At 41.8% G+C, this 24,751-nt stretch overlaps 1 protein-coding gene across 3 annotated transcripts in view; it reads left to right on the plus strand.

The window, feature by feature from the left end:
- The window catches only part of GLI3 (GLI family zinc finger 3), a 253,319-nt gene extending 234,264 nt beyond the window's left edge, over positions 1-19,055 (plus strand). For all 3 annotated transcript variants that reach the window (XM_033165580.1, XM_033165579.1, XM_033165581.1), the window contains 5 exons: positions 5,941-6,090; positions 7,401-7,565; positions 9,561-9,851; positions 14,388-14,715; positions 16,761-19,055. In XM_033165580.1, the coding sequence (XP_033021471.1) occupies positions 5,941-6,090; positions 7,401-7,565; positions 9,561-9,851; positions 14,388-14,715; positions 16,761-19,024 (3,198 nt within the window). In that variant the 3' untranslated portion in view covers positions 19,025-19,055. The remainder of the gene's footprint in view (positions 1-5,940; positions 6,091-7,400; positions 7,566-9,560; positions 9,852-14,387; positions 14,716-16,760) is intronic.
- Positions 19,056-24,751: the final 5,696 nt, after the last annotated feature.

Raw genomic sequence — 24,751 nt, forward strand, 5'->3', positions numbered from 1 at the left:
CAGATGCCTGGAAGTGAATCCAGGAACCTCTGCATGAACAAAGCATGAACTATGGTCCCTGCTAAAGGAGGGAAATAGCTGGAGAATGTAGACAGTGATCCTGTTACCTCTCACAGGGCTGATCCAGCACTCTGCCATTTGAGTTAACTCACACCTGTAAAGGTAAAGGTACCCCTTTAAAGGTACCTGTAAAGTTAGAGGTACCCCTGACCGTTAGGTCCAGTCGCAAACGACTCTGGAGTTGCAGCGCTCATCTTGCTCTATAGGCCGAGGGAGCCGGCGTTTGTCCACAGACAGTTTCTGGGTCATGTGGCCAGCATGTCTAAGCCGCTTCTGGCAAACCAGAGCAGCGCACGGAAATGCCGTTTACCTTCCCACCGGAGCGGTACCTATTTATCTACTTGCACTTTGACTTGCTTTCAAACTGCTAGGTGGGCAGGAGCTGGGACCGAACAACAGGAGCTCACCCCGTCGGGGGGATTCAAACCGCCGACCTTCTGTTCGGCAAGCCCTAGGCTCTGTAGTTTAACCTACAGCGCCACCCATCTCCCTCACCCTGTGCCAAGACAGAAAAAGAGCTTAAACTAGAGCAGGTGTGTGGCAGGAAGAAAGTACTGCTGTGTTAGCTGGGCAAAGATTATGGTACGTACTGATACAGGCCTGGTCAATGCAAACACTTTCTGCTACCTGATAATCTTCTGTTTGGTTCTGTGTTTGGTTTCTGATGCCAGAGAACTTAACATGCTAGTATTCACTAGACCACATTGCATCTTCAGGTGCAGGCCCCTGGAGAGGAGCTCTTTTTATTGCTGCGCCATGCCGAGGTGAGGTAAAGCTAAGGTTTGGCTTAGCATGTCGTCCAAATGAGGACTCGAGGTTAAGCTCACCTCAGTAACCACAGGCTGTAACCAAGAGTTGTTCTCAGTTACAGCACATGGTTAGTGAGGAGAGAGCTTGACCATGAGATCTGGTTGGGATAACACTCGTAAGCCAAACGTTGGAGGAATTCAGGCCTGTGGAGCTTAGTCTATGGCTAATGTGGTGAGTCGGTAACAGTGCTTGTGATGTCAAAGTTGAAAAGATTCTCAGCTTCAGTTGTCAAGGCTTTGGTTGCATATATGAGAGTGTACACTTCATGTAATATACGTGTTTGATACTTGAAGCTCCCTTTAGACTGCCTGCACAGTTTAGCCAGTTAGCTCATCTCTTTTTGGCATTTGTTCAAATCACAATCCCATAAATGGGATTTAAATGAAGTGTTGTATACTATTTGTGGCAACTCTGTGAACTTCTTTCATCGCTTTGAAAAAACTGCAGTAGATCTTACTGCAGACATCAGAATACTGACTGTATGGTGTGTGTTTTTAATTGGAAGATTCAGCAAGTGGTTTTAATTAAAGAGAAGGGATAGCCAAGCAGGAATCTGGTAAGAGCAACGCAAAATGCAAAAGGAAAAAACGAAAACTGAAGCTAAGATTGTGAGGTGTAAATAGTCCCACTCTTCTTCCACCTCTAACATTGTATGTTGTATCTTGGATTTTAATTGTGTTGAAATTGTGCAGCCAATCTTGGCTAAAAAGCGTATGCATGGTACGCATAATAAAATAGATAAACAGCTTCATTCTTACTAACACAATTGCTTTTCTATGTGAGTTCTGTGCTGTGCACTCATATATATTTGCTTTTTAAAAGAACAAGGGCAGATATCAGGGAGGAAAGGAAAAGACCTAAACTTAGGAGAAAGCTGGTGTCAGCCTTGCAGAAATAGAAGATGTGTAAGGAAGTAAGATTAAGTTAATTCACGATGAGCACCGAGGACTCGTTTTGTGGGTGCTGGGAAAATGAGTGAGGTGGGAACAAGGCCTATGAGATTGCCTTACCCCGCAAGTGCCCACTTGGACTGCTTCGATCAGTGGAATTGGCACTGCCACAGATGCCATGGAATACCCGTTCCACATTCGTAGGAAATTGGATTGCTTAGTGTGGTAGCGCCTTCACTTTGGAACTCTCTGCTTTTAGAGATCAAACAGGTGCCTTCACTGCACTCTTTCCAGTGCCTGCTAAAAACTTAGCTATTTAGGCAAGCCCACCTAGACGCTTTAGAAAGTTGAAGCGAATTTTAATTCGTATTGTATTGTAACTTTTGTATGTTTTAAAGTCTGGTTTTTAATGCTTCTCAGTTTTATTGTTTTGCGGGTTGATGGCCCACCCCCGTGTGGAGAAAATAAAACACACGGACACATGATTTTTGGTTAATGGGAAAAATAAGGCCACACCTTTATTAGTTACGGCGTGTGAGTGGTATTGGCTTAGGCATTGGACAAGAGCGCAACACTTTTGGGTTAACAACCAGTGGGAGGAGCTTGTTGATGCAAATTCAACTGGAAGCTTCCCCTGACGTCACCGGGGGTCATGCCAAGGCCCTAGCCACTAGCAGGGCATCGGACAGGATCCACGACCCCCGGATCCCTTTAAAGGGATACCCCTAGGAGGCAGGTGATGGCCTCAACCTCTGACCTCCAATGAGGAAGATGGCAGTGCCCAGCCTGGTGACTGCAGCCAGGCACCCCCCCCCAGCCATTCCTATTGGCTGTCTATGGGGCTTGTGCAGCAGGAAGGAGGGTCACGCCCCCCTGGCAGCGTGGGAAATGGCCCCCGCTCGCAAATTCTCCCCTCTGGGATGAGGAGAGGTCTTATCTTTTCGCAAACCACTTTAAGGTGATTTACTATCAAGTGGTGTATAAAATTTCATGAAATTAATTAATTAATTAAACAATTTACATTTTCTTACTCCCAGAAAGGGCAGGTTTTGCAGTGAAAACAGAAGCTTGTGAACATTTGGCTTCCCTCTGGAGGACATGTTTCTCAAGCTAGTTTTGACTATTTTATTTCCTTCCCTCCTATGAAACATCCCAAAACTAAACGTCTAAACAATTAAACACATACACACTCCCAGACTGCTGGTTTTGGGGGGGACTTTAACATCCGCACTGAGGCAACTGGCTCTGGGGTGGCTCAGGACTCCATGACTGCCATGGAGCTTGTCCCAACATGCCACAGGTCCAATTGGGCCAGGGAGGTGGTTAATACATCGTTTCGAGAGGGGGCGTTGGCTGCCTGCTTGAAGGAGGTAGTGGTAAAATCATTCCTCAAGAAACCCTCCCTGGATTTGGAGAATCTAAGTTATTACGGGCCAATTGACAATCTCCAATTCTTGGGCAAAGTTCTTGAGCAGGTGGTCACAGAAAAGAACCAGCCTCTCTGGGAGGAAACTGATTCTCCAGATCCATTTTAGGCCTGGTTTTGGCACAGAACTGCTTTGGTTGCCCTGTATGATGACTTCTGTTGTGGACTCTCCTTCCTTGGAGGTTTTAAAGCAGAGGCTGGATGCCCATCTGGAATGGATGCTTTAGTTGAGATTCCTGCATTGCAAGGGGTTGGACTAGATGACCCTCGGGGCACCTTCCAACTCTACAATGCTATGATTCCATTATCTTATTTTGTTCCTGTATTCTGATGAGGACAGGGCTGTTCTTTCTTTTTCGTAATTTACACACACAAATCAGATGTGCTGAGCTGTTCATTTAATAAATTGAGTTGGTTTTTTGCGGTCACTTCTTTTTCTTTCAGGAAATGGGAAAGCACATAAACCTCTCCATACTGCCCTGATTCACTTTCAAAATACTGCCATCTGTACACTCTCAGTGCAGGCCCATGTAATATAAATGGACTACAGAGATATGCACTTGAAGTAGAAACTCTTAAAGATTACATGTTGTACTCAGTCCAGCACATCTGCTCAGTTCATATGCCGTGTGTGCCATTGTAACTTAAAACACGCACATACACACACACACACAGAGAGAGAGAACAAATGGTAATAAAAAAAGTTGTCTCTTATAAGGAGCTTACATCTGTTTGCCACAGGGATGCCATATGATTGTGAAGATCAGCAAGCCTGTTTGGTTGGCCATATTTCTGTGGCCAAATATGAACTACTGGCTTTCCATGAGCTACTTAGGGGGAAGCTATTAAGTGAACTAACTGTTCCTTCCCAAATTTTTGGGTCTGATATCAAACCTGAACTAGGCAGCCACCTAGTGGCCATGTGGCGATTGTGTTCTTGTTTGTTTATGTGAAGGTTTATTTGTGTCAATATTTCTGCCACATTCTCTGTCATTCATACAACACCCACAGCAGTTTACGAAACAAAAGAAAACAACTCCGTACTCTCCTAACTCCAAATAATCTATAAAGCACACATCACAGAGTGGTTTTGTTTTTAAAAATCCATGTGGTTAGAAAGCCCATGCAACCATTTAAATCAGCACAGATCTGCCTAGAGGAAAAGCTTTTTTTTGGGGGGGGGGGAGTGGAGGCAATTACAAAATAATGACCTGGGACCTGACCCACTCCATCTAGGGAGGGCCTTCCATAATGATTCCGCCAGAGAGAAGCTGCAGCCCTGCTCCCTCTCAGGGTGTTTTTGCCAACATCTAAAGAGCCATGGAGGCTACACAGAAGAAGGTGCCCCCTGATTTATGCTGGCCCTAGGCTTTTTAGAACATACTGGGGTTGCCATTTTGGCCACCTTGAGAAGAAAAAAAACACTGAACTGTTGAGTCTTAAAGACAGACCAAGAGACTGCCTTAGGTACCAGGAGGTCTCCAAATGTTACACCAAGCCTTACAAGATTGTTGTAAGAATTGCAATATAATATATGTACTGTAAGCAGCTTTGGACTATTGCTATGATTTTTGTTACTGCACTCTCATATTGTTCTCCTTTTGAATGTTTGATCTTCATAGTTTATTTCATTCATATATATATATATATATATATATATATATATATATATATATATATATATATAATTTAGGCGCAATTTCAGCATACAGTGGTGCCCCGCTAGACGAAAATAATTCGTCCCGCGAAAATTTTCGTCTAGCGGGGTTTTCGTCTTGCGGAGCGGCAATGGGAGCCGCGCTCCGCAAAACGAAAAAAAAAAAAAGACGAAATTTTTTCGTCTTGCGAGGCAGCCCCATAGACTTTTTCGTCTAGCGGGGCAGCCTCCCGCTAGACGAATGCTTTCGTCTAGTGAGTTTTTCGTCTAGCGAAGCATTCGTCTAGCGGGGTACCACTGTATATTCTACCAAGTTTCTCCTGTGTTGTATTCCAAATGCAGCATTCACATGATACGAAGACTATTGATGATAGTGGTTTCTTTTCACACAGTCAGGCTATTGTGTAATCGTTGCAATCATTTCATGGGAAATGTAGCAGTATGAATGTCAGCTTTATTTAAAATGCAGTGGGTTGATAAATTCCATTTTTTTATCTGGAACCCTTTGAAACATATCAGTTACTTCAAAAACAATATGGGTCTGATCCGGCCAGTCAGCTCATGTTGAATGCAATTTATTCAGGTTAAATTTTATGTGAATTACTTAATTGGAACAGAGGACTTATGCCATAGCAGGTGATGTGGTATAAAGTGCATCAGCAACTAACTAGCAGGAAAAATAAATTAAATTAGGTTAGAACATTAAATAATAGCCAAATAGCTGCTACATATGGCAGTTCCCAATGTTGTATCACTTTCATGCACTTAACTCTGAGCAGCTTAGAATATTCAGAAGAAGAAAGAGGTAGCTCTCAGACAAACTTTGTAAAAGAAAAAGACATTCACTTAGAAATTATCCAAAGTAATGGATTTCTTGGTACTCCTCTGCTTACTCAAAACCAGTTGGCTTTCATCGAGACCGATGGGCTTACAGAAGTAGGTGTAACTAATTTGTTAACATGAAGGCCATTCTGTACACAAAAGTATCATTGCGTTGTTCTGCTTCCAGGTCAATTAGACTTGACTTGACCTGATTTTTTTAAGCATATATGAAGAACTGACAGAAAGTGACATTAATGTTCTTTGTATCCATACAGCATATAAACAACGATCACATACATGGGGAGAAGAAGGAGTTTGTATGTCGATGGCTGGATTGTTCTCGAGAGCAGAAACCATTCAAGGCCCAGTACATGCTGGTGGTTCACATGAGGCGGCACACGGGAGAAAAGCCACACAAATGCACTGTGAGTCAGCAGCCCCAAATCAAATCAGTGGGCCCCATTGGCTCGTTTCCATTTCCCTTTTGCGCAGACGTGATTTTGGCAGGTTTTGCTGCTTCATGAAACACTACTGCCTAGAATGTGGCACTTTGCACAGCAGCAAAATCAGTGCTGGAACCAGTGGCATTTAACTTAATCTTACGTGATCGGCTAATCGGTTATCGCTGGACTACAACTTTCATCATCCCTGATTATTAGGCATCATCCTGACAAGTCGCCCACCCCTGTGCCAGAAAGGTGGGCAGTGGCATAGCCAGATGTTCAGTGACATTGCATTATTCAGCATGGCTGAGCAGGCTGCAAAGGAAGTTCAGAAGATCTCTCTGAACTTGTGTGCAACAAAATGGCACTTGAGATTTAAGTTGAAAGGGAATATTGTAAATGGCATTTTAAAATCCACATGCTACCTATATTTAAAATGCACTCTGCAGTACTGGTTGATGGAGAAAAACAGCATCTTCTCTATTGCAGACTGTCAGAATTCTGTCCTTTTGATTACATTTCATAAAACCAGCTGAAGACATGGCTTGTCAACTGGTGTCCAGAGGCTTTAGATATAGAGCCAGCTATTGCGACTGATAGCCTTAGTAAAGTTTTTTTTAGATGAGTTTTTTTTTAGAACAGTTCTATCTGTCTTTACATTTTAGTTTTTATTGTGGTGTATATTTTTACGGTTTTATTGGGATATTTAGCAGATTATAAATATTTCTAATAAATAAATGGAGCTGTCTTCCGTGAATTAATCCATGTACTTCAGTAAAGCCAGTTTAGCTCTACAATCACCAAGCCTTGTGACAGTGAATTACGTAGGAAACCTGCTTTTTGGTTGTTCAGACTCTTCTGATCACTTTTTCCATTTAGATACTGAGTGCTGAACTATAACCAAACAAGCAAAAAATGAAAATTAAGGACTTTCAGCCTGATTCAGTGCATGTTAGTCAGAAGTAAGTCTCACTTTATTAAATGGGGCTTACTCCCAGGTAAGCATGCAAAGGAAGGCAGATTCAGAATTGCATTACAGTGTCTAAACAACCCTTCCCTTTATATTGATGCAAGCTAGGCTTTTATCTTACATACATTTAACCAGGGATTATGATGGGCTCAACAAAACAAAAGAAAGAAATCTTGAACACATTGCTATTATGGCTAGATCTTGGAAAGCTGCTCTCCCTTTGATGTGGTGTTATTTCATTGGCTTATCCTCCACCCTCGCAGTCTCCACTTTCTGTAACACCAAGTGCTCAGAATAATCCATATTTGCATGTCGTCTGCAGTTTGAAGGTTGTACAAAGGCCTACTCCAGGCTAGAAAACTTGAAAACTCACTTGAGATCTCACACTGGAGAGAAACCATATGTCTGTGAGCATGAGGGCTGCAACAAAGCATTCTCAAATGCGTCTGATCGTGCCAAGCACCAAAACAGAACTCATTCCAATGAGGTAAGGAAGCACATGGGCAGTAAAATCCCCCAACCATGCACAGACATAATCCTGTCAAAAGAATTTATTGTAGAATATATACCAAGAAGAAACACCCCACAACTTTGAAGATGCAAAACTAGTACATTGCATACATTTTGAAGGTCATAAATCATTTTAACAGTATGTTTTTAAAAGGCATCTTAAAAAAAGCAAAGGTTGCTTGAAAGAATGTTCCTTGATTTCTATTCAGCTTATTTCAAGTACTTGTTATTAGGATCACCACTGTGTCTAATGGATACGCTTCAGCTGATGTGCCACAAACAATGGTTTGTGTTCTGCCGTACCCAGAGAAACATCCTGTGCGACACAGCCGATCCAGGCAGCCTCTTATTCTATAAGAAAAGTTGTGTGAAGGGTGGCACAAACTTCCGTTGTGCCATGGCTTGCTTGCCCTCTTATCTACACCTTTGTCACTTAAAAACTGATGCCAAAAATACTTAAAGCAAAGCCCCACAACAGACAAAAATCACGGCTTGCTTAGAAGGCCAGCCCTTGCTTCTTTGTATTGCTGTACTACCCTGATGGGGGCTTTTATTGCAGGAGCTGGATGGGAGCAGCAAACAGGAAGGAAAATTGGTGGAAAATTGGGTGTCCTGACTTGGAAATCCACCATTGGATACATCCCTCTGTTTATAAATCTTACAATATTTCTGTGGTGCATTAGGCCACTTCTATGTGCCATACAATAGCACAAAGCACTAGGCCATATGAGCAATCCTAAGTAAATAAACAAATTGAAATATGGACGGGGACCAACTTAAGGACTTGCTCTAGTCCACAGGCAGTCCATCCCATTTTGCTGCCTGAGGGTTGATTATGTGGCTGCTGCTTCCAGCAAGGTTTTGCAAGAGGTCCACGAGAAACTGCTGCCACTTCTCTAGGGGGGATGGGGGGGCACCCACACTTTGGATTTGACCACTTGAGACTTGCTACCTGAGTCGGCCTCATGGGGGCAGGCAGGCCCTGCTCCAGTCCAGTGGAAAAGTTTTACTTTTTATCTTCCCAGAGCTGATCCCATGCCACATCACAAGCTGCTTTTGAAACTGCTGTCAGTTTCAATGAAATTAATGGGGGGCTGTTCCTCTAAAGTTCCCCTTAGGCTCACGGAACTACTTTCATAATTCTTTTGAACTTAGTTGATGTGTGCAGTGTTTTCTGGACTGAAAACAAATCGATGCTCTTTATGTAATTATTCAAGATTAGAGGTAGCATTTTTCCCTCACAGAAAAATAAACACAGACCCACGTCACATGCTATACATGTTATTTTCCTCTGCATATATCACAAGATATATTGAATTAACAAAGGGAAAATGTCATACAAGAAGAATCCCAAAGACTTTCAGCGCTGTTTACTAGTGACACCTGCTGGTTAGTCACTGACAGTGTTACGTGAGATTGGATTCTCTTTGGCGTTCAGTATTCTCTTAAGAGTCTAGTGAATATCAAGATAAAGAAACCAGGGTAGAGAATGAGAACTGTGCAGAAGTGATTCAAGGATTTATGTTGTTTCCCCAAAGCCCTTCCACATATTCAAAGCATGTACATAGTACTTTGAAAGGAGCTCAGCGTCATATACAGCAGCCACATATTGGTTTGGTACTCCCCTGCCAAAAGAACTACGGAACTGGCAGTCTCCCGGATGAATTTCCATACAAGTGGCCCAAGGACCAATGGCAACAAAGCCATCAGGAACTGATTTCATAGGAAAGCACACTGAGACATCATAGTAGCAAGATTAGAGAGCTTGGATTTAACCTCTGTTAATTCTGCTTCACTCTTATGAATCTAAACTTGCAGTCCACAAGTACTAGACACTTCAGAACCCATCAGCCATTGGGTGAAAGATAACACCCACATCCTATGGCCTCTGAATGTAGCAGTAGTATATAGCATTGTTCAATGCTGCATGGAAGAACTCATAACCAATTCTGGCATTTCTTTCCACTTGCAGAAACCCTATGTCTGCAAGATACCAGGGTGCACAAAGCGCTACACAGACCCCAGTTCTCTCCGGAAGCATGTGAAAACGGTGCATGGTCCTGAGGCGCATGTCACCAAGAAGCAGCGTGGAGACATCCACCCACGGCACCCACCCCCAAGAGACCAAGGCAGCCATTCTCAAACAAGATCCCCAGGCCATCAGACTCAGGGCGCGATTGGTGAGCAAAAAGACCTCAGCAACACTACCTCAAAGCGTGAAGAATGCCTCCAAGTGAAAGCTGTCAAGTCAGAGAAGCCCATGGTATGCAACATCTTGTGCTTTCTTCCTTTCATTGATTATGAAATACTGCAACTCTTAAGCCTTTGGTTACTTTACTTTACAATAACCTGTTACGAATGGAAATAAATTGTACCTGGCAGCTCTAATATAATGTAATGTTTGGAAATCAAACAGTGTGAAACTATTTGTAGATTAGATAGGCTGAATACTTACCTGCTTTGCATCTTGACTCAAAATGCCATTTGTAGCTACCTCTGTGATGCCTCTGAATATTCAGTTCTACTTACCGTGTCTTGATGAGAGGTGACAAAGCAGGAAGCAACTGTGGGCTCCCCCATCTTGGATGTGCTTGTGCACCTACAGTTCCCCCACAACATTTGCATGTTAAAAATCGATAGTAGCATCCAAGACATACCAATTAATCACCACAAAAAAACAGGAAATTTAAAATTCATTCACTTAAGTTGGCATAACGGAACTCACATACGTTACTCCATTGATATTAAAAATGACTTGTTGTCAAGATTGACCAGGTGTATATCATGATATTCAGTGCCATCATAACCCTGAATAAATTTCACCTCTGTTATCTGAAGTTTGCATGATCTAGTTCTTTGCACTGTGCCATTCAGATAAATTAGGCTTTATTTAGGGCACAATCCTGCAGGAAGCTCTCCTGTGCAAGTTCCATTGAAGTGAACATTATCACCATTCATTTTGATGGTAATTGCACAGGAGAACTTACCCCACATTCATGTATTTTGTGGTAATCTGGTTTAAATTTAGTTCTTTCAAATTCATAAATGTGTGGAGAAAGTGCTAATCACCTATATAAATGTTGCAACAATGTTTGTTAATGTTTAAGTAGAATGAATTGCAAAGAATTCTGATTTCAAATTCTTAAATATCAAGTCAAAACACTGAGATCGTGGGTCAAAATGAAAATAATCTGCACAACCTACTTCTCACTGTGTTGGTAAACCTTTACCTGGGTGTAGCACTTCAGTTTGTAGGTGTGGTGGGCTTTCATAACTGAATGCACCTCCACAAAAAAGATTCCTGCACACAGAAAGTTCGTGTGAAAGAAACCTTCTCCTTGACATCTCATTTTCTCTGGAGGCAATTTTTGGGATGGAGGAGTGTTCAGTCATGATTTTTCTATGTGGAGTCATAGGCTTACCAATTCAATGTGAGTAGATCATTACTTCAAAGCTGAGATTCCCAAATTGGAAAATTTATCTTTTTTTTTTAATAAAATGTGCCATGTTGATTTGCTCAATCTAGAAATCTGTTGAGCACTCAGATACACACACTGATCTCCTACATGTAAGAATTCCCCATATTTTTCAAGGGGAGAGTAGATCTGACTGTGCAAAGGTATCAACACCTTGCTTAGGCGGGGGGGATGGAAAGTCTGTATTGGGGAGCTCCATGTTTGTATTTAAAATCCTGGACCCAGATCTGAAATTGGAGTCAAGTGACTAAATTTTAAGTTTCTTCTGTGTTTCAGGTGTGTCAGAAGTATTTCCTAGCCTACTTAATATTTCAGCAATGTGGTTCAATTGAGTAACTTGGGGGGGGGGGGAAAGGGAGAGCAAAGATTATAAGAACCATGCAGAAAATAAAATTTACATATAACATTCAACTTAATCAATGGTAATCAAAATTAGGTGCTAAAACATTTGAATAAATTATGACTTGACCATATTGTATGACTTTTGTAATTGTACTAATCTGGTATTTCTTCTATCTAATGCTCTTAAATGACTTGTTCTAACTTCCTAAGGACAGTGGGTAATAAGGTGAGGGGATTTTAACTTCTTCTCATTTCCTTCAATGCTACTTTTGAAAACCATTTGCTTGCTGCCCAGGAACATTCCATCAAATGCATCCATGGCATTTCATAACAAATGGCATGTAGTACAACTGGAATTGTGGCAATTTTAAATAGATGTGTACGTGTTCACATACACATCCGTGACCACTCTCTGTTTTGTGAATGAATGTGTCTGCTGTGAGCAATTAGTCAGCTACAAGAACAGGCTTCTGACTCTCAAACGTCTTTGTTCAGCTAACATGAAACAGTAACTGCCCCAGTGATGCTTCACTGGTGAATTAATTAATTTAAACATTGCTACTGGGGTTTTCAGCTCAATGTCCACAACACATTACTAATAATGTCACAAAAACTAGATAATTTTGTGTTGCCAGCGATCCTGAAAACGCTTGCATGCTCGTTGCTCACTTAATGGGAGGTCTTTTTGTTAAAATTGTTGAGATTTTTTTCCCATTGAGATCAAAACCTGATATAGGAGGCTGTTCTTGAGAGCAAAACAATTTTGCATGTCTTAATCAGGGTTCTGTGTACACTGCAACTCCGCTGGAGCACAGCAATTGTGTCCAATGTGGCACAAAAGTCACCTTTCATTAAAATAATAAGAGCAATTAGCTTCGAGGCTACAAAGATAGACTTGCAAGTATATGGGCCAGTGATTTGGATTTTCCAGAAATTTTTAAATCAAACTGTTTTCTGGGAAGTTTTCCAGTGCCCAAAGTCTATTGGAATCTGACTTCCATGCAGTACTGTAATGTCCTAGAAGTCCTACTGAGTTCAGTAGAGTTTACTCCCAGGTAAGTATGTACCACAGCCTTACCATGTTTATTTGACTTGCATAACAAGCAAAACTTTAAAGGCATGTTGTATTAATTTTACATACTGTATACATTTTTAAAAGAATTTCAGAGTAGCCTAAAAATAAAAATATAAACACATTTCCCCAACAGCATGGAAATATTTGATTAGGAAAACAAAACAAAAACCAGTAGCACACATTTTGTGTGGCTTAAATGGTACAATCAAACTAAATCACAGCTTAGATTGGAATTTATTTTTTGACTATTTGTAAATATTTTAAGGCGGAGCTTTCCAAACTGTGTGTCGCGACACGTTAGTGTGTCGTGTGCAGGTGTGTTGCGCAGTGTGTGTCCGTATCTCTTATTATAAGGGGTTAGTTTAACCTCCGGTTTGCTAGTAAAATGGAATTACTGTGTCGCGAAATGATGCATGTCTAAAAAGCGTGCCACCGACATGAAGTTTGGAAAGCTCTGGGTTTAAGATACGGCGATTCAGTAGCATCCACCCCACCCCCTGACAGTTAGCAAACTCAACACAGCCAGAGATCTGTTTATTTCTCGTGTAGATATTTCCTAGGTATGAATCCTATTTTACTTTGCTTTGCCTTGTTGTGGAAATTTATTTATTTATTTATTTGACTAGATGACCCTCGAGATCTCTGCTAACTCTGTAGTTCTATGATTGTATTTATTATTATTATTATTATTATTATTATTATTATTATTATTATTATTTCAGGTTAAATTACAGTAGTGATTTTAATGAAGTTGTTTTGGTAATATCGGCTTGATATGCATCCATCTTATTAACATCTAGAAACATCCTCTAAAACACTGCTCTGCTTCTCTCTCTTAAGACCTCTTTTAGGTGAGGTTGTTGAATACATGGCAAACGCTGCCGTGTTTTTCTTAAGCAGTCTGAATATCGCTGCAGTGAAATAAACCTTATGAAGCATATCTGTGAACTTCTCCAGGGCAGCGGATATGTTTAACTGTGACAGGTCAACATGGCAGTAGAAAAACCACCATGGTAGAAAACCATAATTCTCATCAGAATGAACAGGAAAAGTAAATTCTGCTTTGAGGCACAGTGGAAGGGAAGTTTCAGAAAAATGGTTGCAGTGAGTAATACTTTAGCTGGTATTGATCTAGTGATGGTCATCGCTGCTCTGTGGGATATTTCCGATGGCATGATGAAGGCTTTTAGTGTACAAATCCATGTTTTGACAGCAGCTTTGTCTTATCCACTGTACTGGCCAGTGCACAGTACTAAGGATGCTGCACTGCAATGAGAATCAGACTCTTCTGAATATTAACTTTATAACACTAGCAACTGGCTCACTCCATGGAGGTGGGGCCATATATATATATTGATGCCCTTCAGCTGCAGATGATCATATTGGCCAGGAATTAAAAAGCTACTTTCAGCATCTCCAATGTATTGAACTCAAAAAGGGAATGTTTTCCAACTGGGCCATGAGACCCCTCTCATTTTCAGTAGCCTTTTCTTTTTTTAAGCATTTTGTCTGATGTGGGAGAAGGTTGTTACTCCAGAAGCACAAGTTCAACATCAGAAGAACACACACACACACACACACATTTTTGAAGAGCATGCCCTAACCTTAGTGTTCAGAAGCTTAAAGTGGTTTGGTAAGATGAGAGTCCTTGGTAGCATTCCTGTACTTGCCTCAGCATGACTCTGACCCAGTAAGGCTTTTCTTAATAATGAAATTGTGTTTATTTGCAAGGTACCTCATTTAAGTAAATAACTGAGGTACCTTGCAAGATAGCTGAGAAATAAACACAGTTCCGAGTTCTGTCTTGCCTTTCTCTAAGTATGATGGATCTTAGGTGCATTCTGTTTCTAACTGGATTTCCTCTCCACCCCCACCCCCACCCCCATATCTTTTCTCCTCCAAACAGACATCTCAGCCAAGCCCTGGTGGTCAGTCAACATGCAGCAGCGAGCAGTCCCCCATCAGCACCTATTCCAACAATGGGACCGAGCTTAATCTGACCCGTAGAGGTAGTGTAGGAGACCTCAGTGTCATAGATGAAACCCCTATCATGGACTCTACCATTTCCACAGCAACCACAGCACTCGGCTTGCAGACCAGGAGGAATATGACAGAGACCAAATGGATGGAGCAAGTTAAGCTGGAAAGGTTGAAACAAATCAGTGGAGTGCTTCCAAGACTGAACCCCATTCCACATTCCAAAGCCCCAACTTTGCCGCCTCTCATAGGAAATGGTAAGATATGCTCATTTAATATAATCTCCAGCTAGACCATTGACGGGGACAGACTGTTGCCAGCACCGACTGCCCACACATTACCAGGTTCAGGATACCTCAAAGACCGCCTGATCCCTGCCCGGTTACTGAGATGTTTGGTGGAGTCGCTGTCCGTGTTCCCCATGGCATGGGTGCATGGCTCCAATACACCATGTGTGTTCAGTATTGTGGGCCGAATTTTATGGCACACCCTTCCTGTTGAGGTCACAGAGCCCCCCCAATCCCCGTTGAACTTCTGGTCTGCCTACAGAATGCTTTTTGTTCTCGTCATCGTCCCAGCAGACATTTTAACTGGATTCTGGTTTTATAGTTTTAACTGAATTTTATTTTCATTGTATTATATTCCATGTACACCACTTACAGAAGATTGGAATTAAATGGTATATAAGTTCTCTAAATAATAAGATAAAATAATGAATGAATCATTGAATCCACTTTAGAATCCATTGACACTTTATTCCCCCCCCCAAAAAAAAAACCCCAACCCTGCACAGGGTTTCTTTAGTGCTTTTGCCATTATAATGCAACTAAATAAAATGCATGCTCATTCTAATTTGAGAGTACCAAATCATGGAGTGTTGATAGGCCCTTCCTTGACTAAAATTATCAAGTAATACAGGGTCAAAGCTGAACAACATGATCACCACGTAATTATGCCATGTAACTAGTTGGGATACAGCATTTCAAACCACAAGTGGAGATGGCTTTTTTGAATGCTCTTCCATGCAAAATACGGTTTTTGCTCAAAATGCAACCAATTTAAAACATTAATTGATTAAAGATACTCTACTAAAGGGTGCTGCACTAAGTCAGTGATTAAGAAAAGATTCCTGTTATAAATAAAACCTGCAAAAAATCTCCTAAAAGAGATAGTTCCTCCTTTTCTTTCTCACAGGGTGGAATGACTGTTTTAAGATGATGCCAGTACGGCACAGTTATCCAGTTTCTGAAAGCAAAGTGTGCTTCTTGCTTCAGAACTGTTGTTCTACTCAAATGCAAATTTTAAATAAGTATATTATTTAAAGTAGGTAGAGCAATTGATCAATTGGCTAAGATTTGTTTAATCATGTTAGAGCCTTATACTCTAAGCCAGTGGTTTTCTAACCCTGGGTATCTTGAATGGTAGTCAGGGGTGCCACAGGCAACACTGGCCTCTGGCTTCTGATGCCCTCTCGTGTCTCTGCCTCCCAAAGGCTTGCACAGCTGTTTGTTGCAGCAGCCCTGGCTACAAGCTCCTCAGGCAAACGGTGCCTCTGGAGCTGACCAGGGGGTGCTTCCCAGGCCCCTGTGAGGCAGTGTGAGGAGGCAGCTCTCTTTGAAGTGCGGGGGGCAGCTCAGAGAGCAGGGATGGCAATTGCGGCTGCCCAAAGAGAGGGGAGACAAGAGGCGGCTGAGGGAACACTCCTCAAGGAAGGGTGTTCAAAAAGGGGTGAGGGGCTGCCGGCTCTGCAGGCAAGGGGTGACATAACTGGGCTCCTGAGCCTGCCAGGGGTCAAGGGAGCCGTGGACCCAAAAAGGTTGAAAAGCTCTGCTCTAAGCCTATGCATGTCTACTCAGACCTTATGAGTTCAGTGGTGCTTACTCACAGGTCAGCATGTATAGGATTGCAACCTAATTTCCTGCTCATATCAAAGAATTATCCCAGGGAGAACGGTACACTAGGGAAGGTGGTAAGATTCTTCTTATTAATGTTTTATGGAAAGATGATATGGTAGAATTCTTGTGTTTAGTCCAAAGTATGTGTTAATGTAGGTGATAGACCTGAAGGGAGCTGGGTCTCCATGCAGGTCTCATCACCATTTCCCCCCCAAATATATTTTCCTTCAACTGCAGCCATGGTATTTCTTGTTTCTGGTTTAAGTTCATTCCAATAAAGGGAACTACATAAAAGAAAAGAAAAGAAATTATTATAATTGCTTATTTTATAATGTTGTTTTGTACCATTTCTTTATTTCACCTGATCAACCTGGAGTCTTTTCTTCTTTCTTTATCCCCCTCCTCAGGTACTTATTCAAGCAGCAGCTGCAGCATTGGAGGAAACATGACTATTCTAGCCAACAAAAATGAACTCACAAACATGGACATTACTGTGCTAAACATGCTGAACAGAAGGGACAGCAACACCAGCACCATCAGCTCAGCCTACATGAGCAGCCGCAGGTCGTCTGGGATTTCACCTTGCTTCTCTAGTCGGAGATCCAGTGACGCTTCCCAAGGCGAGGGGAGGCTCCAGAACATCAGTGTTACTGATTCCTACGACCCCATTTCAACTGATGCCTCTCGGCGATCGAGTGAAGGCAGCCAGTACGATGGCTTGCCAGGTCTTCTCAGCCTGACCCCCGCCCAGCAATACCGGCTGAAAGCAAAATATGCAGCAGCTACTGGTGGACCCCCACCAACACCACTCCCTAATATGGAGAGGATGAGCTTGAAAACAAAAATGGCACTGTTGGGTGACTGTAGGGAGTCTGGAATGTCACCACTGCCCCCAATGAATTCTCCCCGAAGATGTAGTGATGGTGGGACAAACAATTACAACAGGCGACACATACTGCCCCATGATGTGTTGGGGAACAGCACAAGGAGAGCCAGCGACCCTGTGAGACCAGTTTCCGATAACCTTTCCTTTCCCAGAGTCCAGCGTTTCAACAGTCTCAATAGCTTTAACCCTCCTGTTTTGCCTCCATCTATGGAAAGGCGTAACTTCATCCTTCAGAACTACACCCGTTCGGATGGTGGCTTGTTCCACAACTGTTCCCCTTGTCCTCCTAGTATCTCGGAGAACGTCGCCATGGAAGCTGCTACAATGGAAGCAGATGGCTGTCTGAATGATGAGGATCTCCTACCGGACGACGTGGTCCAATATTTGAATTCTCAGAATCAGGGTCCGCACAACCACCTGCCAAATGGTGGACTAGATCACAACAAAGTGCATCACAATTCAGCATTGGGGTACGGCAACAACTTTGACCAGTCTTCTCCACCAAACAACTCTGAAGCCAGTAAAAACGACCTGCCAATTCAGTGGAATGAAGTAAGCTCAGGAAGTTCTGATTTGTCTCCGTCAAAATTAAAATGTGGGCAACGGTCCCTGATCCAGCACACTCAAACCTTAGGCCTCTATAACAACATGGTCGTCCAACAGCAGCACCATGGGCTGGAGAGAAATGCTGTGTCCCAGCAAAATGGCTACCAGCATCTTCTAGACAACAACGGCTCCTGCAGTTTACAGCAGAATATGGTCATGAACAACAGTGACACCAGTCATTCTTACCACCTCCAGTCAAATAAGGCACAGCTGTATGGTGAAAGCATTGCCAGACAACCAGTGGGCAATACCTATGACATTGTGATTCAAGGGCAAAAGCTGGGAAATAATTTCATGACAAATAATGGAAACCAGCAGAATTTTGGCTGCACCGCAGTATCAGAGGAGCAGTCACCCAGTGTAATTAGCAGGATGCAGGGCAGAAATGTGGTTGCCCAGGAGTACCTTCATAATCAGTCAACAGATGATATCTACTGCCAAGAAGTCAATCATTCCCATAAAATGATGACAGAGCAAGTTTCAGCTCCCTCACAACCCGCCCTTTATCAAGGGCCACAAAGTTGTCCACTGTCTCACAATGCTGGGATCCAGCCATCAGGTTTGGTGATGGCAAAAGGGTACCAGCCCTGTGCCAACTACTGGGGTGGCAGGCGACAAAATACGTTAAGGAATAACTTGGTGCAGCCACAAGGACACTTAAGGGATGCCAACCAGCCACACAGGGTCAATGGCATCAAAGTAGAATCCCAAGGTCAGTCACAGCAATTCTGCTCTAATATGCAGAATTACTCTGGTCAGTTGTATGACCAAACCACAGGGTTTAGCCAGCAAGCTCTAAAAACAGGTGCTTTCCCCCTTTCAGAAGCTAACTGCCTGCTTCAGGGGACGGGTGATGCTACTTCGTCAGAGCTTCTCTCCCCAGGCGCCAACCAGGTAACGAGCACCGTTGACAGCATTGACACCAGCAGCCTCGAAAGCGTGCAGATTGATTTTGATGCCATCATAGATGATGGTGACCATGCCAGCTTAATTTCAGGAGCCCTGAGTCCCAGCATCATTCAGAACCTCTCCCGCAATTCCTCCCGCCTCACCACTCCCCGAGCGTCTCTTACATTCCCAGCCATGCCCATGAGCACAAACAACATGGCCATTGGGGACATGAATTCCTTGCTGACCTCACTTGCAGAAGAAAGCAAGTTTCTTGCTGTTATGCAATAGACATACACAACTTAGGAGATGAAAGATTTTTTTTAAAAAAGTAATTCATTTTTTTAGTTGCTTTAAGTACTTTAGCAGTTTCATCTCACCTAAATGGGATGTGTTTCAAGTATATTCCTTTTATGGAATAAGGACTCTGAAAAACCCTAAAGTGTTCTAGGGAGAAACTGTCTTCCGTTTCAGTTCTGAATCAGTATTGTTACACCCACAGTCCCCTTTTTATTTTTAATGTTCATATGCTTCTTTTTTATTTTATTGTTTGTTTATATATATTTTTGTAATTGTAAGCCAATGTAAATGTGTGATGTGCATGCATCTTTGAGGAAGGTCTGATAAAATGGCATTGCCTCTTCCTGTAACTCAAAAGGAAATACAGTCCTATATGGTTGTTGCCACAGTTCCTATACAACCAGGTTCTAGTGTGTAGACGCAACATTACCAGGAGCACATATATATATTGAAGTTTGGGGTTCCATCCTCCTAGCACTGATCACGCAAACCCTGTCAAGAGGAATGTGTGAATGGTTTAAAGCAAATAATTTATTCAAAAACAACAACAACAACAACAACCCACGTGTAATGGTTTGAGTTGTCATTTCTATTCCTCTACCCCAGTGGTTTTCAAGTTTTCTGCGTTCAAGGACCTCTCCACATAATGGTTTGCCTGAGGCAAATCTTCTCAGTCATGTTCTAGACTGCACAGTCAGTTGATGCAGAGTGCTGGCTTGGCCTGCTGGGTCTCATCATGGCCCTACTTGAGCTGAGGAACCATCCAAGACCACAATGGCTATATACTGCAAGGTGATTCATTATCAGTGATAATGAACAAGTCTGTCATTACTGATGTTTTCACTGAAGAACCCATAGAAGTGCATCTAACAAATTTTAGGGTTCTCCAGAATGCAGCTTGAAAACCACTGCTTTAGACTGAGGAGAGACAAAATACCATATAAATAAATAAGTCTGAAGCATATTCCAATAAAAATAAGTTGGTTAAAAAAGAAAATAATGACAACATGACTGCCCATTTTTATGTCAAAAATTGGCTTCACTTTCCAAAACCTCAACTGCATAATGAGTAAGCCTCGCATTTTTTTGTTACAAAATGGGGAGTAACTTGAACATGTGCGTGTATGAAAACAATTCAATATCTATGCCAGTGCTATTATAAGTCTGCTTGTCTGGGACATAAATGTAAACACAAGTTGCACTTTTCAGCAAGGTTTAGTTCAAATTGTCGGCATTCACTTCAGTGCAATATGCATAGATCTAAGTGGTTTAAAAGCTCAAGTTGTAATATTCCAAATGTTTAGTTCTTGTTTACTATAATTCCATTTAACAATAACTGCCTTCCAGTAGTGCTGTAAATGTCCTGTATCAGTAGCTTGACGATAAGGCCAAAACTTCATTCATAGATAGGGGCAAGAATGCCACCAATTCCAACTACATATCCCTAAGCAAGAGCTGCCCCCATCAGCCTTCCACTGCCTCACCACCCTAAGCCAGGTGCCGGAAACTTCAAGCACAAATGAGCCATACAGGTAGGCAGGTGTGATACAGAGAAAGGCAAGAACAAAGCAAAACAACAGAACAAAATGAGAGGCGCTAGTCCTTGATAAGAAGGTTTAGTCCACAGACAGAACATCACATCATTTTGTGCATAATGTGTATTTTATCACACCCCCTCCCGGAAAAATAAGGGTTCCCTTTGGGATAGGGAATCTGTTAATAAGTTCAGTACAAGAATGTTTCACTCAGTAACAGCTATTCCGATAGCTCTTCCACCAATATCCATCAGTGGTGGTCTATCCCAAATGTAGAAGTTGCTATTCACACTACACTATTTTTTACATAATGTTTATAAAAATCTTCGTATCGTTCCTGTGCTGTTTGTGGAGATTGAGTTGGCCTACCATCTAGAGTTCAATTTACTTATCCCTGACCTGTTCATTTTTCACTGCCATCTTGGTTGCTTTTCTAGTCTTGTTGCACAACACAACACAACAGCAAGCACAATGACATCCATGCATTTTAATGAGCTCAAGTTAACTCTGTTGGATTGTTTTAGTTACAGGTAGGTAGCTGTGTTGGTCTGCCGCAGTCGGGGGGGGGGGAATGCCTTCCAGTAGCACCTTAGAGACCAACTAAGTTTGTTATTGGTATGAGCTTTCGTGTGCATGTATCTGAAGAAGTGTGCATGCACACGAAAGCTCATACCAATAACAAACTTAGTTGGTCTCTGAAGGTGCTACTGGAAGGAATTTTTTTATTCTGTTGGATTGTGGCTCTTGTTTGTATTCCGTGTAGCAGCCCATTCTGTTTCTTAATGGTCCATTGTATAAGTGAGGAATTGGTTTGTGAAAAGCAGAAGTTACTCTAGAGATTTCTTTGCACCTCTGAGTTTTATCAGGACTTTATTTTTCCTGTTGCTCCAACGCTAGGGTGGTGGACTTCCAAAAGGCACATTTTCCTGAAACTAAACAGCTCCACTACTTCTTCAACCCTTAATCATGTCAAAATTACAGTGTGCTGTCATTACTGCACCAGATTTCTTAAGTTTTGGGCTCAAGCAATATTATAGTACCATGATTTGAACCCACCTGGTTGTTTCTTTACCAATAGAGCCTGAACCGCTGTGTTTTTAATTAAACCAGTCCAATTGTACACACACTGAGGCCACCAACCAACACTTGTAAATGGTGACCCTCCACATGTTGTCTGTAACATTGCAAAACAACTTAACATTGTGTGGAGAATCTCATATTCAGTATCACACATTCCTGAAAGTTGCTGATGTAGAGGTTCTCCATAGAATTGGGAGTATTGAAGTTAATTTGCCATCTATTCGTTATCATGTTTCTGAGCTTAGAAGAACAATCAACACAAACATCCTATAAAACAACAGAAACAAAAAAATATTGTAATGTCTTTGACCATTGAAGTCCTGTTTGGAGGAATGTTTCCTTATAGAATGTACTTGTGTGTGAAGTTAAGTTCTAGCAGTGGATCACTCGGAGAGGCTAATCTTTTCTACTCTTCCAAGGTTGCCTCCAGGGTAACCAAGGCTACTGCAGTGTGTGTCCCTCCTGAACCACTATGGTAATATTGGAACATCTAGGACACGTGAAAGGAGACTGCAACCCAGCCCCCTCATTACCAGCATTGCCCATGTATTTCCCAAATTTACCGGTGCAGTGTCAAAGGAGCACATATAGGAAGCTACCTTACATCAAGTCATGCTATTCCTCTGTCTGGCCCACTATGATCTAAGCACTCCAGGGTAAGGCTGGGGGGGTATGGTTCTGTTTTTGTTTACAGGAAAACTTAACCTTACTTGCACTTTCCAAAACAAGTCAGAGCCATCCTTCAAAATTCACACTTCTCAAAATGTTCATGTGCAGTTCTCCAGCCAAGTAACGTGTACAAAAACTGCAAAACTGTGTGGGAAAATGTGCATATTAGCAGACACCCATACTAAAAATGCTGGTGAATATTCATGAGGAAGTAGTAAGATGGACTGGAGTAAGACAGGTGCCCATTCCACCAGCAGAGAGAAGTCTGTAATAATTACGACCCTTATCATTACTGCCACCTCCCCTCAAAAAATACTACAGGACTTAAAAAGCAAAAGCTGACAGGGTGAATTTCTGGATCATTGTCTGCCCCAACCGTATCTTACACAACCCATCACCAAGTCACAAAATGGCCCCTGTGCACCAAGACTGGAAGCAAGAGAACGTGATATGCTGCCTGGCTCATGTTGGATTGTTTGATTTTTAACTGCAATTTATTGCACTCCTGTCAAAGGCCGCTTCCTAAGTTTAGCTCTTTATCCCAGTCAAAGTCAAGACAATTAAGTCATCTCTTCAGTCCCACAGTTATGGGAACTTTCTCCTTGTTACGCATTAAATTTGAGAATCTCTCAGAAGCACAGCAAGAGGCTTCTCAGGTGCCAGTTATTCGACTTAATAATGTAAATGCCAGACTTTATATTTGTTCTAGAGGCTATTCTACCTGCCACAGTCCTTCGGGATCACTTCGGCCACAGAGTCATAGGGAAAAATCATTTTTCAGACTTCAACCCCAAATAATCCAGACTTGCACTGAATTTAGCATGTCTAAATGGTGACCAGCATATGTCTTCTGTAACTTCAGACAGAGTTTGGTGCCCCTGAGATGAAGTGCATGAATTCACTCTTAAGTTCTTAACAGCAGCAACCTTAACTAGGGAAGGCAAGCACTGCTAAAAATCCTTGCTCTCCACCACAGAAGCCTAATCTATTTCGACGCAAAGAACAGTAATGACCAGAGTTTATTCTTAAAGGCATTCTGTTGACCATAACAAGAAACATACAAATACCCATCAATTTAACTTTTCTTCCATGGACCTTTCCCTCCCCATCTGTGTTATCCTTGTGCATTGCCAATTACAAGCAGGTACAAATGAACAAACAAAGCAACTTTACTTCTGAGTAAATACAGCTAGGATTGTGCTGTAAGGAACATTACAGAATGGGTTGGAACCCAACTCTATGGACTTGTACATCAGAGCTGCAGTTTAGACGTCTATCTCTGCGGAAGAAAGGTGTTGATATGGTACTATGTAATAAAGGTTAGTTTCTGAGCGTTTGTTATTTCTGTCTTAAATGTGATTTCCTTTTCCAGTAATTCTAAGAGGATGTTGGATAAGTCATGGGTTAGGCCTCCTTCAATCGATACACTTTGACCTTTTCCATGAAAAAAACTCTGTTTCTATTCCTGCAATGGATGTGCCTTATTTTGAGTTGTTTTGGTTAAAAGCAGCGGGGGGAATAGTGCCAAATTTAGCTGTAAGGCTGCTCTTACAATAACAGCACATACCACTGTTAATAAAACTGCCTGAACATTGTCTTGTGAATCTTAGGCATTCATGTGTTATTGTCCATATAGGAATCGAATGCCGTCTTTGAGAAAGTTCGCTTTTGTCAGCCTGCATATTTGTAAGATTTTTTTTTTAAAAAAAACCTCATTTTCATTTTTTCACCTCAACTTTTTTTTTTACTTTTATAAAAAGTGTAATCTCTTTTTTTAAAGAAAAAATGTGTAAATACATTTACATACAATAGGAATAGTGTTCAGATGTAACAGATCTTAGTGGTCTTCATTTGATAAATCTGCATTTATGATCTGATGTTCTCCAAGCCTTAGATCAGCTTGAAGGAACTTAGCACTGTGTACATATCAATTGTACTTAGGCTTTCAGAACCACTTAGCCCTTTTGTACTGAGGAATAAAATGTTTCTTACAATGTCAATAAAAACTTCATTTGTATTTAAGTTCTCAGCTTCCATCTTTATTTTTTTTAAATGGTAATATTGAAAGCTGTAGATTTCATTATAAATAATCATTGTCAAGTTCCGAGCCTCAACGATAGTGAAATTATGGGTTGCAGAGGGTAACCCCAGTCCAGAGACCCATGCATGACCTGATGCACACAGAGCTCATGAGCATGCCAACTGTCCCAAAACGCTATGACAGAGAACAACTCCATATAAGTACATGGTAGTGTCTCCACACAACACCATACAAATAAAAGCAAATTCTAATGGGCCACTGTTTGCAGAAAGGGGAGTTCCATTAGTACATGAAAGCTGGACTGAGAGTCAGAGATAACTGGATTGGATTAGCTGAGAAAAGTGCTTGGATGGCAGAGTAGTGCCCATGGGACCTCTAACTGACCAGCAAGCA

This window comes from Lacerta agilis, chromosome 12 (genome assembly GCF_009819535.1).
Source record: "Lacerta agilis isolate rLacAgi1 chromosome 12, rLacAgi1.pri, whole genome shotgun sequence".
Classification (NCBI taxonomy): Eukaryota; Metazoa; Chordata; class Lepidosauria; order Squamata; family Lacertidae; genus Lacerta; species Lacerta agilis.